The sequence below is a fragment of the Nicotiana tomentosiformis genome, chromosome 5, assembly GCF_000390325.3.
Source record: "Nicotiana tomentosiformis chromosome 5, ASM39032v3, whole genome shotgun sequence".
Classification (NCBI taxonomy): Eukaryota; Viridiplantae; Streptophyta; class Magnoliopsida; order Solanales; family Solanaceae; genus Nicotiana; species Nicotiana tomentosiformis.
Window position 1 is genome coordinate 25,026,901 of NC_090816.1, and position 16,985 is coordinate 25,043,885.

A 16,985-nucleotide genomic window follows, 5' to 3' on the forward strand; every position below is an offset into this window, starting at 1 on the left:
TTAAATTTGTAAATTTGCAGTTCTTATTTGTTCAACTGTTAAGGATTAAATTTCAGTTTATATTCAATTATTCCGCAATGATAGGCTTACCTAGTCTTAGAGATTAGGTTCCATCACGACATCCTATGGAGGAAATTTAGGGTCGTGACAAGAATCAATGCCCGGAATCTAGAATGCCGTCGGGAAAAAATACACTTGAAGCTGCATACGAAAAAGACGCAAAAAGCAAACTTGCACAAATACTTATAAAACCCCCACGTTAAAGGGTTGGTTATAGAAAAATCAATACTCGAAATCTAGAACACCATCGGGGGAAAATACACCTGAAGTCGTGTATGAAAAATAAGCAAAAAGAAAACTTGCGCAAATACTTATTGAAACCCTCATACAAAAGGGATAATTCTCGGAAACAAAGTGCATCGAAGAAAATACATCCGAGACCGCATACAGAAAAACATGCTCAAAATCCTTAAAAGAATATAAGGGTTAAAAAATTTGCACGGATATTCAAGAAAAAGTAAGACTCAAACAAACATTTGAGAAAAAGTATGTCTTCATTTACAAGAACATGCCAAAAGAAATACAAAACAGGAAAAGACAAGTAAAGCTAAACTGCAGCGTCTCCGGAATCAGGAGGAAGAGAAGTATCTGCATCCCCGGGAGTAGTAGATAGTTCAACCGATGGCTTAATGTTTTTCCCAACTTGGTCTTTGGCATCATCACCTTCCGATCCCTCTTCAGTTTTTGAAAACTCGGAACCGGAATCAGAAGAACCTGGAGCGTCAAACTGCGCCGGGAGTCCATTTTTTGCAGCCAACTCAAGCTCTTGGGCCTTAGCAATTTCGGCATGAATGTCAGTGATACCAGTTTTGGCCTCTTCCAAGGTTTTTCTCCTCATGATATTTATGGAATAATTTTTTTCAATAATGAGGGAAGCCGCTCGACGCTTGAGTTCTTCTTTGAGTTGAGTAACCTCAGCGGAAAGGTTTTCTTGGGCGGTCCTAGCAGATTTGAGACTAACATCGAGCTCACGGACAGTTGAACTAAAGAGCCTATTATGCTCGATAGTTTTCTTATACTTCTCTTCTAGTTGGGCATGTTTTGCCACCACAACAGCAAGCTCTTCACTTTTGGAGTTTAAGGTTGCCTCCAAGTTAATCACTCTTTCAGCAAAGGCAGCCTCACGATCGATTGTAGCAAGTACAACGTTCTGGACTTCTGCCCATTTAGCCTTAGCTTCATCAAATCTAACCCTCAGCGGCCCAATTTTTTGGCTAAGGGTTAACACTTCTTGCTCGCTTTGCTGCAAATGGGATTAAGCTCTCCGCTCAAAGAAAACGCACCCAAAGTAAAGGAATACGTATAAAAATATGTAAATCCTTCCCTGGGAAGGGTTACTCGCTCCGATAGGTCAGGGGCAATGATGTCCAACTCATGACAGCGGTAGTCCTCCTTCACAGCAGAAATACTGGAAAGACGAATAGAAGAAGGGTACCTGCTAACAACCCACGTGTGAGGGTTAGCAGTAGGAAATTTTTCTTCAAAATTCTTCGAACTACTAAGCCTTCTTGGGATGATGGAACCCGCTGTTGGAGGAACGGAATCCTCGATTTTTGTTCTTTCCCTTTGAAGAACTAGCAAGTTTTGAAGAAGAAGAAATTGTAATAGAAGGAAGGAAAATTCTGGTTCGAAGAAGATCAGAGAAAAATTGGGAAATAAAGATGCAAATTAGAAATTTGAGAAATTATAAAGTACATAAGAGGATGATGATGCGTATAAGTAAAATTTTGGCAGCTAAATTCATGGACGTGATTACCTCGATAATCGGTAAAAGTTGTGCTGAATCGTGGGATGATGCGTGTTCGGGGCATTAAATGCGGAGATACGTGCGTCTAATCAATTGTCAGAAAACTTCAAAGGGAGTTATAGTAATTCCCACCAAAAAGGTGCTTTCTACCAACTTTCCGGTAACTCAAGATTGTGTCATCGGAAAGCAGGAGGACTATCTGCATAGGGAAAAATATGACATGACATGTGATCGTTTAAAGAAAGGATACATGGAACACAAGATGGGGATAGCCACTGAACATAGCTATTCCGCTTGTCACCAGAAGGAATAACGATATAAAAGGAGTATTAAATGCTTTGCGCATGGTAACATTTAATACAAACTATTTTGCAACATTAAAGATGATGGCCCGTTACAAGGGATGTAGCATTTATGTCCAACGTTACATCTTCATCAATGACCCTCATAATTTACATTAAAGAAGGGCGTGATCCTAGGACTTCCTTCCTTAGACGTAACTATAAATATGGACATGAATTTTCTAGCTAACTGACACTATATTATATACAGCATTTTAATACAATTTTACTTTCTTGCTTTTGATCTTATCATTGTTATGCCCGAAAATCCTGTTCCGGACTCATCAGCTCTGCCGTTCTTTCTACATTCTAAGGCTAAGTATTTTATATCTCATTAGTTATTTCATTACTTTTTGGATCAAATTAATTCACTTGTCTAGAAACCACGAACAAATTCAACTGTATCGTTTTTCGGATAAACAATAAGATAAATAAAAGTGGTGTAATCTCGTAACAATTAGACGAGTTGATCACATAGTTAAATAAAAATGATCTTCAGGTATACTTCACTGATTTCGTAGTTATAAAGTAAATAATAGAAGAGATAGTAGCAACTAGTAAGTTAAACAAATAAGTAATTAATATGTCTACAATTTTAGAAATATTTTGCTAATTGTTGCTTTTTTTATGGCCTACCACTTCAAAAAAGTAATACATGTAGATTTGTAATGTATACTGTTGACATGCGAACATTGGATAAATTTAGGATAAGAATCCTATGTTTCCGACAAGATTGGAGATTGGAATTCATTGTTAAATCAAACCAAAGAGGGAAATTTTTTTGAATAATTTCTAAAATTTTGTTGAGTTAATGAAAGAAATGCTGCATGTGGATTAAAGACAACTAGCATGCTGTTGTGGGGTTCTATTGTTAATACTCTTGAAAAATAGACATTTAATATTATTTTTCTTGCATTTTTGTATCTGTTCTTCTTTTTTGATGAAATTCGTGCATCTCGTGTTAATTATGACCAGGAATGCGTGCTTATAAGTTTTTTTTTTCCTTTTTTTATTTTGTACAAGGAATTCTGGAAAAATGCAGCCTCTCTAACAAGAAAAAGTTGTCTACATTCGCCTTTCCACGAACAAGTCTTTTATCATCTCATAAAAGATAGAAAGTAAAAAAAGAGGATTTACCAATCTTTTGCCATCATTTTTTGGGTCTCCCGCACCCCACTTTGGGGCACAACTAAGGTGAATTCACCTAGGAAAGTCCTACTTTATGAGAAAAAAATGTTTCTTTCTAAAAGCAATTTCATAAACATAAATGGCGATTGAACTTACGACCTTTAATCAAAATAAATAAGCACTTATCACTCCATTATAATCTTTAGTGTTTTTTTGTCTTTATTTGATTACATCTTTAGGAACATGTGCACACAACGTTTACACCCAATTCCCCAAAAACTCTCAAGCGATCATAAAAAACATATTTGGCAAACCAAACCTTATTTGGAACATCACTAACCAAGGCAATAATAGGAGACAAATTAATAGCATAAGCAACAACATTAAGTGCTTCCCCTCAAAAATTATTTGAAAATTTAACCTCTAAAAGTAAGTATCTAACTCTCTCTACTTGAGTTCTGTTCATTCTCTCTTCCAAATCATTCAATTGAGATGTTTTGAGTGGAGTTTTTCGGTGACGAATTCTTTGTTCTTCGAAATATTTATCAAAACGGTCACAATATTCAGCACCTCATTAAGGGTAAAATAAATATTTTAATTTAATTGGTACTACTAAAAATAGAAGAGTGTCACATAAATTTGGATGGAGAGTAAGAAATTTTAAAATTTATGATCGAAAACAAGTCATAGCATTTGTAAATACAAAAAACTACTGTAATACCTTTTTATATTTAATACTAACAATTTAACTTTAAAATGCTTATACTACCCTTATGAGAGAGAAAAAAACCTTTATGAGGTGATGTGTAACCATACAAATATTTATATCTTATTTTATATCATAAGTTATAATTTTTTTATTTTTTTTTTAATTTTGTGCCCAATCAAACACCGTCATATAATTTGGAAGGGAGGGAATAACAAGTTATTTAACATTTTTTAGGATATTTAATTAAAGTTATTACAAGCAATTAGTAAGTATCTTGCAGTGATATGATTATGCATGCTTTTTACATTAACTTAAGAGCTCAACTTAAGTAATTCAAATTCAACTTAACACACATATATAAAAGTTAATGAACTTTATAAATAATGATTTACAATAATAAAAATAACATATCAGTATATGACATTGATTTTTTATTTTTAAACTATAAAAATTTGTATAACTTACACGAAATAATGTAACTTATTCTTCATTTATCAAGAGGGGGACAGGAACTTCAGAAAAGAAAAATACAAGTTATGCACTATTTATTCTTTTTGTTGTAGTGTATTTTCTACACGTGTTAAAAAAGTGACCATCCGTAATAAAAATGTGTATTTATCATGACCGTGAAGAGTGAAAATGTTCGCGCCTTTTTCATAAAACTCAAATCAAGAAACATAAACCCCTAATTTATTTTCCACATATTTACTCTTTCACGGCCCCATATTCCCACTTCGCCGTTGGTTTCTCTTTTTTTCGGTAAAAAAGCATTAAGACTACCGCTAGAAGCATAGAATCCCCAATTCCCCATTGTTATCAATGGATTGAATTTTGGAGAGTTCTTGTTGCATTTGCTGGCCTTTTTCTGTTTCTTCTCAAACGGTAAGAATAGTTTGTTTATTTATTTTCCTTGTCTGTGTAACATTATAGTGTTAAATCTTTCTGGATTTATCCAATTCCCTCTTTATTTGATTCATTAATTGCTATGAAAAAGATGTCTTTTGTAAGAAATAAACAGTCCTTTTGTTATTTGCAATAAAGGGTGTGTGCTGAATATTATCTTTTCTGTTTTTATTCAAAGGGTAGGAGTAGGGTGTTCATTTATCCAGTTCTTTTACTTGTGCTGTGTGACATTATAGTGCTAAATCTATCTGGGTTTATCCAATTTTCCCTTATTTGTTTCATCAAAGGCACCAAAAAGGATGTCTTTTGATATAAAAAAAACGGTCCTTCACTATTTGAAAATAGGTATAGTTGATATATTTTTCCATGAATTAGTATATTCCCTGAAAAATGTTATAAATGTGGTCAATGAAGATCTATAAGGCTGATCCAAAGTCGTTGTTGAAGAGAGGGAGAAGTGTTCATATTTTTCTACTTGTGGAGAGAGGTGCTACCTCTTTGGGCCTTTTTATTTTAAGGGAGAGGCTTGAAAACGAATTCAAAAAAATTATTGACTACTAAGTATTAAACTAAAATTGAATTCCAAAAGGAAAAAAAAGTAAACCAATTGATTATTAAGTATAAATTATGGTTGGAATCAATAAAGTGAAACAAAAACATTAAAGATGCAGCTGTCGAGTTTCGATCCGAGGTCTCCAAACTCATAGAGAGAGTTTAGCCATACACTCAACCAAAACTACCATCCAGCCTCTTTTGTCTTTTGGGGCACCAGTAAATTATTTTGCGAGTTCCGGTGACCCCTCTACCCTATATGTAGGTCTGCCCTTGTGATAGAGTACTGATCATAGGGTCTTTATGATTTTTTTATTTATCTTAAAGATTAACAATGTTGTGGAAATGTTGGTTAAAGCAAGAGAAGTTGAGATACTTGTAAATGACTTTTGCCTATAAGTAACTCAGAAGTGAATAAGGTCATATTTCCCCTTTTGGTGGAAGAAGAAAATGATTTCAACAATCCAAGGTAAGCAAATACTATTGTTTGTGATACCAGACACATCCAAAATGCGTGATTGCTACCATCTGAAAAATATGCTCTAATCTTTAGTCATTGCTTGTTAATTCTTTGCTTGAATTGGAACCCGCCCCCCTCCAAACCCTCAACATCAAGGGCTGAAAAGTTTCATACTTAGCCTAGTAGTGACGTCATTTTACGCATTTGGCTTGTTCAGGTTCGTCCTGCTTATTGGTATTATAGGTGATGATCGTTTGAGCTACAACTTTTAGGCTGCAAGTAATTTTAAATTCAAGTCTTATTCAGTCTAGAATAGCGTATCATATATGCTAATTGTTTGCCATGCCTGTATCTATCAGGTCTGTTCGAGTTTGAAAAGTGATTCGTTGTTTTGTTCCTAGACTGACAATGGCGAAGAGCCACATTGATAAAAGACTTACTGTTACTGCAGCGGTGGATGTCATCGCTGGAAATGCTGACCTTTTATCTGAAATTCTACTCCGTTTGCCTGCAAGATCTCTCATCAAGTTCACTCTAGTATGCAAACTTTGGTTCTCCATCATTAACAGTATGCAATTTAGGGTTAGTCATTGTCGTACTCTTGCAGTTTCTAGTGCTCCAACCCCGTCTGGGATCTATTTTTACAATTGCCTAACCAATCTCCAAAAAGTTGAATCCCTTCCACTCACAGATAATGTAACTAGCCTCCCTCCTCTTCAATTCCTTGAAGTGGCTGCAAATATATATAGGAGATGCAATCAAGGTTACGCAGTCTTGCAATGGCTTGATGATGTGTGTGATCTCCTCCAAAACTGAAGTATTTGAACTCAAACTTGGTATCGTTTACAATCCTGCAAAGAATGAGTATCATAAATTGCCGAACCCCTATGTCATGTATTATGAAGTGGTTTATGGATATAATTTGATATTTGATCCTTCAGAACCACCCTATTACAAAGCTTTGTGTATTAAGCGTTTGGGTACTACTTTTAAGGGTCACTTTTTTGGCACTTCAGATTTCGAAGTGAGTGTGTATGTGCCAGGTAATGACTCATTGAGATCTTGTTGTCGTTTCTCTCCACCTTATGGTATGCGCTTTGATAGTGGAGTGTTTTGGAATAGTGGAATTCACTGGATTGGTGAATACTCCGTTTACGTTGATGCTAAATCAGAGAAGTCGTTGTGAAAAATATGCCACCAAGATCTCGGGGGTATTGTAGCGAAAAGATTAGGTATTTTTCTTTTTGAATGTTGTAGAACCTTTACTGAAATATGAGCTCAATGTTTTGTCTGCACAAAAAGGTTTCGTGTTCAACTGTTTGGTTATTTAGTTGCACTAAGTTAGGCTGTTTACATCATAATGATTACTCTCTTTTCACACAAAGGGCAGGTAGTGATCTGATAGTAATCCTAGTATATGTTGATGATCTGCTGGTTACTGGGAACAATGTGGAGCTTATTCATCAAGTGAGGACAGACTTGCAAGCTAAGTTCAAAATGAAGGACTTGGGAGAATTAAAATTCTTTCTGGGAATTGAGTTCTCCAGATCTAAAGAAGGAATTCTTATGAATCAAAGGAAATATGCTCTTGAGTTAGTATCTGAGTTGGGATTGGCTGGTGGAAAGCCTGTTGCTACACCTCTTGAGTTCAATCATAAACTCACCTCAGTAGCATTTGATGAATTCATGAACAAGGGGGAAGCCTCTACAGATGCACAACTTGAGGACCCAGGTAGCTATCAAAGATTAGTAGGCAGACTGTTGTACCTGACAATGACAAGGCGAGACATTGCCTTTGTTGTTCAAGTACTGAGCCAACACATGCATGCTCCTAAGCAGTCACATATGGAAGCAACTGTACGAGTGGTCAAGTATATCAAGGGAACTGCAGGATTGGGACTGCTTATGCCAGCAAAAGGTAACAAGGAACTGGTTGCCTACTGTGATTCAGATTGGGGTTCATGTGTGGAAACAAGGAAGTCTATTACTAGTTATATAGTTAAGTTTGGTGAAGCTCTAATTTCTTGGAAGTCCAAGAAGCAAAGCACAGTTTCTAGGAGCTCTGCTGAATCAGAATTCAGGAGCATGGCAGCTACTGTTGCTGAAGTCACTTGGCTAGTTGGTTTGTTTGGAGAGCTAGGAATTGGAGTGAACACTCCTGTGCAGTTGTTCTGTGATAGCAAAGCAGCTATACAGATTGCAGCACACCCCATATTTCATGAAAGGACAAAATACTTTGACATTGATTGTCTTTTTGTAAGGGAGAAAATTGAGGGTGATCAAATTCAGACTCAACATATCGGGACTAAGGAACAGCCTGCTGATTTGCTTACCAAGAGTCTATGCAAACCACAACATGAGTATTTGAATAGCAAGCTGGAAATGAAGAACCTCTTTCATCCCTCAGCTTGAGGGGGAGTGTTGAGAAGTATGCATAGTGTAAAGGTTAGTTAGGAGGTTAGAAGTTAGTTAGTGGGATAAATGTACAGCTGTCAACAGCTAATATATTGTCAGGCAGATAGTGGTTAAGTGATGTATGTATATATATATACACATCACATGTACAGTGCATGTAAAGTCAGTTTCGATATTTCCAAACTCTGCTCTATTACTTTCTTCTTCCTTCCTCTGTTCTATCTCTGTTCCTTCAATGGCTATGCCTCATTTAACAAAATAAAGGTTTCCTAGCAGGCCAGATTCTATATCAGACCAAGCGTGACTTGAAACTTCTCTGCGCTTCCTATGACATAAAACATGTATTAAGGGCTGTGCATCTCGCAGATGTTGGAGCACAGCTTTTGGTGCCTCTAGGCCTCGTGAAATGTGGTCTGTATGAGTTATCAACAGATGGATCTCAGATTCAGATTGAAGAAAAAAATAAACTGAGGATTTGAGAAGTGAATCTTGCTTTGTCTTCAACTAGCAATCTGGGAAGCCCTTTGACCAGTATCTACCCACTTGCAATTGGGTAGTCCAAAATCAGGTGGAAATGAAGCAGTGGCTCTATTACAACCATAAAATATTACAGATGTTACCCAATCCGATAGTGTATAGAAAACGATACAGTCAAATTCCATGTCAAGCTCCTGTATAAATTCGCTGACCCATAATTTTCCTTCAACTTTGCTCATGCAAATAGCAGTATGGCTAGCACAAGCTCTTATTGCACTGTTCGTGATAGTCTCAATACCACCCCAGGGCGACTTGGTGTCAATTCGTTGGAAGCTTTCAACAAATAACTTGTCCGTAGGGCTTGAGTTTCTATTTTTCCACTCAGATTTAACCATAGGGGTAAAGATGTTGGCAGCGGATAACTCATGGAGGAACATCCTGGAATGGTCGCACGATTGGGACATTGTGTCTAACAGCTGGCCTGTAGTAGACACCATGGATTTCTCTCCCAATGCCATTGTTAATAGTGGTGTAATACATGGAAGATTCAACTGAAGACTATTATCAAACACAATTTCTATACTGTCAAACACACGTCCAGCTACTGAACCGGGATCAAATGGAAAATGAAGTAACATATATTGAGCAACCACCTTCTCAGAGATTAGACTATACCGAAATGCTCCACTATAGTCAGGCGTTTCATCGAACAGTGAGGAAGCAACACCAGATTTCTCAAGGTTTGTGAAATTAGGGGCAATGGACAGAGATTCATGCCGCTTAATTTCTCACTTTGTGTCCCCAGTAACAATCACAAGTAGCTGCGAATTAAGATTTGTTGTCACGAAATCTTCTTCCTTTGTGGTGCTATCGTCCAAACCAGAGTTCAATTCAGAGGAAATGACGACTGCATCAGAAATATTTGCAGATTCAACAGACAAAATGACAGCAGCACTAGAGTGCTCAAACTCTAATAGGCTGGGATTTTGTTTGGTTTGTGGATCAACAAACATCTTGGAGAGGCAATGAGGCATTTCGTCGAACACCAGGGTTGCGGTCATGTCTGAATAGATATGTACTGAAATTGGAACAACCATATTAGTCTCCTCATCGATCATTTCAGCAAATATAATAGAGTCGCAACTCATGTTCTGCAGTAGTGATTGATCTGGAGCTGGAGGTGGAAAAGTCACCCAGTTGGTAGAGGGACAACGAGAGCACCAATGTAATGGATCCATATTTACTAAATGTAAGGATAATGCAATATTAAACCAAACTGAGGAATTAGAACAAAAAAATGGAAAATAAGAAAAGAGAGGTTCCAGATTGCTATTACAAAATAGCTAATGAAAAGAGAATGACAAGTTCTAGCTTAGCCTAACAACTACACACTCCTGCTATTTATATTTACTCTATTTCCTTCATCACTGTAATATTTTAATGGATTTTCTCAATCCGGATCCCACATCACATATTGGTATTTTCTCATTTTAATAACTGGCCCAAATACCAGCCCAATAATATAATCGGTAAAAGGCATGTTCATAACAAAATCTATCTGGGGTTAATCCAATATTTCCTTATTTGTTTCATCAAAGGCACCAAAAACGATGTCTTTTGAAGTTTGATATAAAAAATGGTCCTTTCACTATTTGAAATAGGTGTAGTTGATATATTTTTTTTCATGAATTAATATATTCCCTGAAAATATTATAAATGTGGTCAATGAAGATCTATAAGGCTGATCCAACTTGTTTGGAAGCGAAGCCTAGTCGCCGTTGTTATTTAAGTACAAAAATAGGTGACATGGTAATTGTACAAGGCATGATAGAGCATATGCGGATCCATGATTTGAGTGGGACGTGAGCACTAATATCTTTATATATGCCAATTTGTAGTGACAAAGTTTAACGTGCAACGTTTTGCAAACTTAACGATAATGATAACTTATCATCAAAATACAAACTGTCAGTTGTTGAAGTCGACAAATGTTGCTGCTTTGTCTAAAGTCATTGTTGAAGAGAGGGAGAAGAGTTCATATTTTTCTACTTGTGGAGAGAGGAGCTACCTCTTTGGGCCTTTTTATTTTAAGGGAGAGGCTTGAAAACGAATACAAAAAAATTATTGACTACTAAGTATTAAACGAATCCAAAAAAAATAGGTATTTTGGGGAATGGGGTGGTCATTTGCATCTTATTCAGGTTCAAAGCCTATATGCTAAGAAATTTAATGTGCTTGAGTTAGACAAAGATACCTGGAAGTGGTCAGTAAAGTATCGTGTTCATCTTCATTTCCTGAGATAGTTCAACAGACATCATCTGGCACAATATGCATTTTCCATTTTGTCTGTGATTCGAGGAGAGAGTGAAGAAGATTCATTCCTTCTGCTAACTATTCCCGGAAAGGTGGTCACCTACAACTTACTACTTAAAACTGCTAAAGTGGTCCGCGAGTTGCCTGGTGAAATAGGTGATACTTTACGTTTTAATCATGTTTGTGCTTATCAGTATGCTGAAAGTTTGATTCCGGTTAAAGATTGGACTACTCGTCCAAAATAATGCTCTTATCAGCAGCTTCCGAGTACTTCTCTTTCCTCTTTTTGTGTTTCTTCTGGGAAAAGGTTATCTCTTAGGTACTTCATGCGAAGACTTCTTCAAAGATGCTTGAAATATGAGTTCAATGTTTTGTCTGCACAAAAAGGTTTCGTGTTCAACTGTTTGGTTATTTAGTTGCACTAAGTTAGGCTGTTTACATCACGGTCGCTCCCTGGACTCTGTGTGAGCACGAAATGCCTTGTGTACATGGCTGTCTTTATTTTTTTTAGTAACAAGAAGGTACTGGAAAAAGTACAATAGTGTAACTACAATGTCTCAACTTACATCTCTAGTCTCATAGAATCCAAAAAATCAACAAGATCCATAAAAAGCTAGCTACTTCTGCTGATTGGCTCCCAAGTTATGTTAACAGTGGAGGAGCAAGAAATTTATACAAGGAAATTAATGAAAAATACTAGATTTTTACACTTAAATTTGAACCCGTAACCTAAAGTAAATTTTAAACTCCCTTTGCGACTTCACTAGAATTTTCTCTTATGTTACGAGGATTCAACAATATACAACAACCTAGTATAATCTCACAAGTGGGGTTTGGGGAAGATAGGATGTGCGTAGCCTTACCTCCACCCTGGAAGGGTAGAGAGACTGTTTTCAATAGACTCTCGGCTAAAGAAGGTGAAAAAAGCCCTGATAGCAAGTAATAGCAAGATAATATAATTAGAAAACTAAATCGAAGATAGCAACAGAGAATATGAAAGAGGTATCGATCGCAAGTAATAGCAAGACAATATATTTAGAAAACTAAATCCAAGGTACCAAACGAGAATATGAACGAAGTACTGCTAGCAAACTACGGAAACACCAACAGAACATGAAATGCGATAATAGCAAACTAAGGATAAAAGGGTACCGTACTAACACTAATACTAACGAATCAGGGAAGACAAAGGGAAACACACAATTACCTACTAACCTTCTACCCTAATCTTCAACCTCCACCCCCTTTTATCCAGGATCATGTCATCAGATGCATTACTCCTATGTAATTTTTCAACCCTTTCTTCCACCTTAGCTCCACCAAAGGTTATGTGGGCAGTTAATAGAAAGAAAAGGAAAGGGTAGGGAACTTTTACACAAAATCACCTAAATAAGGAGTTTGTGCATATAAGTTGTCTTTTTTCCTTTGGGACTGAGAGAGTCATTATTATCATGAAATAGAGTTTGTAGAAAGGAGCTTTTAATCAGAATTTTCCACTTCTTCTGCAGTTCTGCTGACTGGCCTTGCCTAGTAATTTTGAATTTATTGCTTTTTCTAGCATGTTCGGCCGATCTTCTAAAATCAGTTTATTTTGAGAAATATTTTTTCTCAAAAATATTTTCAGTGAGAAGTAGTTTGTGTTTGACTAATTAATTTAAAAAATACTTCTGAGCAACAATTAATATTTGTCCAAGCTTTTAAAAAGTATTTCTAAATGTATTTTTCTCAAAAATACTTTTGTGAAAGCGCTATATTTTCTTGCTTCTTCAAAACTGCTTTGCTTTTCCTCAAAACACTTTTTTTTCTTCCAAAAACTTGGCCAAACACTTAAACTTTAAAAAAATAATACTTTTTTTGAAAAAAAAAGTGCTTCTAAATTTGGAAAAGTTTGGCGAACAGGCTATTCGTGCCACTTCCCAGATATATGATGCATCTCATTTGGGAAAATAAATAGATGAATTGGAGGGAATTGTTCTAGTTAAAGATATACTTTACATCTGCTTGTCCTTGATGTTCAAAGAAGTTGCTTAAGATGAGAGAGCTTTATACAAAATTTAAATACAAGTACTCTCCTCCATCGTCAGTCTAGGATTCACATAGAACAGAATAAGGAAGTAGTTTTAAACTCGAACAAACCGGATAGATACAAGTAGGGGTGATAAACGGGCGGATCAAATATGGGTAATTCAAAAACGAATAAAACATATGATCCGTCCTTATTTAATATGGATAGAAAATTGATTAATTGGATGATAATGTGGATACTCATATTATCCATGACTTCTTGAATGTGATCACTTTTGGGAGAATTTCTAGTCTTTCAAATTTAAAAAACCCCCAATTTAAATCTTTGCAGATATAAAAGTTAAATTCATTGGTTATCCTAGGGGTGTACATAGGTCGGGTTGGTTCGGATTTTCTAATTACCAAACCAAACCAATTGTGTCAGGTTATTAAATTTAAAGACCAAATCAAACCAATAAAAATCGGATTTTTTAATCTCGATTTTTTCGATTTTTTTTTCATATAGTTTTCATAGCACAAAACATAGAATTTGTGCTCTAACTATTTCTTTAATCCTAGTAAGACATAATTATATGAGGTGTTTTCAAGAAACTAATATAAAATATGAGATGAATCATGGCATGGTACTAAAAATTCAACAATAAAGACAATAAAATCGCACAAAACAAATATTATTAATAAGCCATAATGAAAATAAACATAATCTTAAATTACTAAGTTGCTAAAATAAGTACGACTAATAAGTACTATTATTTACATGACTAAACACTAAAATAAATAAGTTTTGTATTTTATCTAAACCATGGAAAAACTAAATAAATAGATATGTCATTCCTAGCAATTGAATTGAATGTTTAACATTAATATTGATTTGATTTTGGTTTGGAATTTGTTTGAGTTACTAACATTTATAGACTATAAAACTTATTGGAGCATTCAAAAATTATAAATTCAAGTTTGAAATAATATGTTAAAAGATAAAATTATGAAAAACTTTAAGAAATATTGACAAACTACACTAGAATAATTATTTTTATGCATTAAATATATTTAAAACTTCCATAAATGTAATGTTGGGTTGGTTTGGTTTCGGTTTGACTTTTTTTAGTTAAAACCAAACCAAACCAATTATGGTCGGGTTTTTTTTTCCAACACCAAACTATAATCGGGTCTTTTTTCTCGGTTTGACTCGGATAATCGGTTTGGTGTGATTTTTCGGTTTTCTTTGTACACCTCTAGGTTATCCATTAAGTATCCATTGTAAATGAATAATATGAATCTTATCTGTATTTGATCAATTTTGAAAACGTTTATTATTCAATTTATTTTTTAATGAATAATATAGATAAATAATTATTATTATTTTATCTATTTTGACGCCACTAGTACAAACTTGACAAAAAATTAGCAGATATGATAAGCTATTCTACACTGAAAAATCTGTAGCTCAAACGGTCATCACCTATAATCCCAATAAACTGGACGAACCTGAACAAGCCAAATGCAAGAATGACGTTACTACTAGGTTAATGGGAAACTTTGCAGCACTTGATTGTGGGCGGTAGGGTGGTGGTGGTTCGGTTTGGGTCGATTTTTTCTTAAAAAAATCAAATCAAGTAAGTCGGTCTTTTTAAATATTGAAATCAAATCAAACCAAACCAATTAAGTTGGTTTTTTAGCAATTCGGTTTATGTCGCTTATTTATCGGTTTTTCGGTTATTTATCAGTTTTTTCTAAAATATGAGACATACACTTTCAAATACATATTTCGGTGACTACATTTTCAACGTAAACTATCAAATCAACTGTTCTTTGAAAAATTTATCATTTACCATGATATATTGATAGTAATCGAATCAAATAGTGATGAATAATAATTTAAGAACTCAATTAAAAATAAATTACTTTTAACATGAAATAAATTCTTGTACTTGTAAAGGCAAATAATTGGATTATTATAATAGCAAAAAATTAGACTAAAAGTGCAAATGATTAACATGTACCATACAATTTTAGAAACTTTCTATATAAAAATACACATATATAGGAGTAATAATAAATTTTAAATAGCTACTTTTATAGTCAGTTTGGTTCAATTTTTTTCGGTTATTTTTTTATTAAAACCAAAACAAACAAAATTTGATTGGGTTTTAAAAATTCAAAACCAAAACTAAGTCAAACAATAAAAGTTTCGATTTTTTTTCGATCGATTTGATTTGATTTTCGGTTTGGTTCGAATTTTTATGAACACTCCTGCTGGGCGGGGTTCTACTTAAGCAACGAATCAGGCAAAATGACTCCAGATTACGGCAATATTGCAATACAAGTCATAACATTCGTAAACACAAAAAATGACACTTTTTTACTTTTAAAACTAACAATTTAATTTTAAAATGCTCATTCTGTCCATAATGAGATTTTATGTAGCCATACATATCTATGTCTTACTTTCACCACAAGCTATAATTTTTTTTAAAATTTTTTTCTTAAATTTCATATTCAGTCAAACACCATCACATAATTTGGGATGTAAGGAATATCAGGCTATTTAATATTTTTAGGTTATTTATTACTGCTATTACATGCAATTAGTAAGTATCTTTAAAGTGATATAATTGTGCATATTTTTTTACACTATCATAACATTAAACTTAAGCTCTATAAAGTAATTCAATTTCAAGTAAACACACTTTGGTCGCCGTTCTTGCTCCACTATGATGACCACCATATGGCAAAGAATGACAAGCTCCAAGAATTTCACCTTGCTCTTCTTCCGGTACACATCTTCTAATCATCCAATCAGTACAAATCTAGAAAAGGTATGGTTCTTCCCAATAATATTTTTGACAATCCCGTTTGAGCTTCTTCCTTTGGTTTGAAGAGAACTCATTCGGGATGATTCCACATGCAAGAAAATTTGCTAGATCCACAAACCATGGCCCCTCTTCATTGAAATAGCCAAGAGTTGCTCATCGGGGAAAGAGTCATTAATTTCAAGGCCATCATGCAGCCTACCCTCCTCCTCCAAATGAGACAAGTGGGTCACTTGGTTTTCACTCCCTTTTCTATATTGGATGTCAATATCGAACTCTTGCAACAAAAGCACCCATCTCATCAACCGAGCTTTGGAATTTTTCTTGCTCATAAGATAATGAAGTACCGCATGATCTGTGTGGACAATGACCTTTGCACCTATCAAGTATAGGCAGAACTTCACAATTGCAAACACAATAGCAATGAGCTCTTTCTCCGTAACGGTGTAGTTGACTTGGGCACTATTCATGGTCTTACTAGCATAGTAGACCGGTTGAAAAATCTTGTTAATGTATTGTCCCAAAACAGCCCCAACCGCTACATCACTTACATCACACATGAGTTCAAAAGGGACATTCCAATTTGGAGAAGTGATAATGGGAGTAGTTTTCAACTTAAACTTTAACAATTCAAAAGCTCTCATGCAATCATCATCAAAGTTGAACTTAGTATCCTTCTCAAGAAGCTTGAACAACAGGTTCACCAACTTAGAGAAATCTTTGATGAAACGCCAATAAAACCCCGTGTGGCCTAAGAAACTCCGCACACCCTTCACCGAAGAAGGAGGTGAAAGTTTAAAAATTACCTCAATCTTTGCCTTGTCAACTTCAATTCCATTCCTTGAGATTTTGTGACTAAGGACAATGCCTTCCTCGACCATGAAATGACACTTCTCCCAATTAAGCACCAAACTTGTTTCTTCACATCTTGCCAACACTTTATCCAAATTTACAAGACAATCATCAAAAGAATCTCCAACCACCGAGAAGTCATCCATGAACACTTCAAGGTAGTCCTCCACCATGTCCGTGAAGATAGTCA

The 16,985-nt window shown here is 35.1% G+C and overlaps 2 protein-coding genes across 6 annotated transcripts; one reads left to right on the forward strand and one right to left on the reverse strand.

The window, feature by feature from the left end:
* Nucleotides 1–607: 607 nt before the first annotated feature.
* Nucleotides 608–3,299, reverse strand: LOC138892043 (uncharacterized). The gene is made up of 3 exons (XM_070175735.1): nucleotides 3,286–3,299; nucleotides 1,399–1,495; nucleotides 608–1,303 (listed from the first exon to the last, which is right to left on the reverse strand). Exons 1-3 carry the CDS (start codon nucleotides 3,297–3,299, stop codon nucleotides 608–610), a joined length of 807 nt encoding a protein of 268 aa, XP_070031836.1.
* Nucleotides 3,300–4,675: 1,376 nt separating this feature from the next.
* LOC117277532 (uncharacterized mitochondrial protein AtMg00810-like) lies at nucleotides 4,676–11,482 on the forward strand. Of its 5 annotated transcripts, XR_004507832.2 has the most exons (3): nucleotides 4,687–4,867; nucleotides 6,302–7,132; nucleotides 10,954–11,482. XR_004507832.2 is itself a non-coding variant. In XM_070202086.1 (2 exons), exon 2 carries the CDS (start codon nucleotides 7,173–7,175, stop codon nucleotides 8,310–8,312), a length of 1,140 nt encoding a protein of 379 aa, XP_070058187.1. In that variant the 5' UTR covers nucleotides 4,676–4,867; nucleotides 6,260–7,172; the 3' UTR covers nucleotides 8,313–10,262. The 5 variants fall into 5 exon arrangements, 4 of the variants coding, with proteins under 4 accessions (XP_070058187.1, XP_070058186.1, XP_070058188.1 ...); XM_070202086.1 differs by lacking the exon at nucleotides 10,954–11,482 and having other exon boundaries at nucleotides 4,676–4,867; nucleotides 6,260–10,262; XM_070202085.1 differs by lacking the exon at nucleotides 10,954–11,482 and having other exon boundaries at nucleotides 4,676–4,867; nucleotides 6,302–10,262.
* Nucleotides 11,483–16,985: the final 5,503 nt, after the last annotated feature.

What these genes read in the sequence shown, in the direction of transcription:
- LOC138892043 (XM_070175735.1), bottom strand. An exon ending in CCCCTGACCTATCGGAGCGA is followed by an intron (nt 1,304 to 1,398) that starts GTAACCCTTCCC and finishes TCCCATTTGCAG; the next exon opens with CAAAGCGAGCAAGAAGTGTT.
- LOC117277532 (XM_070202086.1), top strand. Translation starts at nt 7,173, where the DNA reads ATGAGCTCAATGTTTTGTCTGCACAAAAAGGTTTCGTGTTCAACTGTT.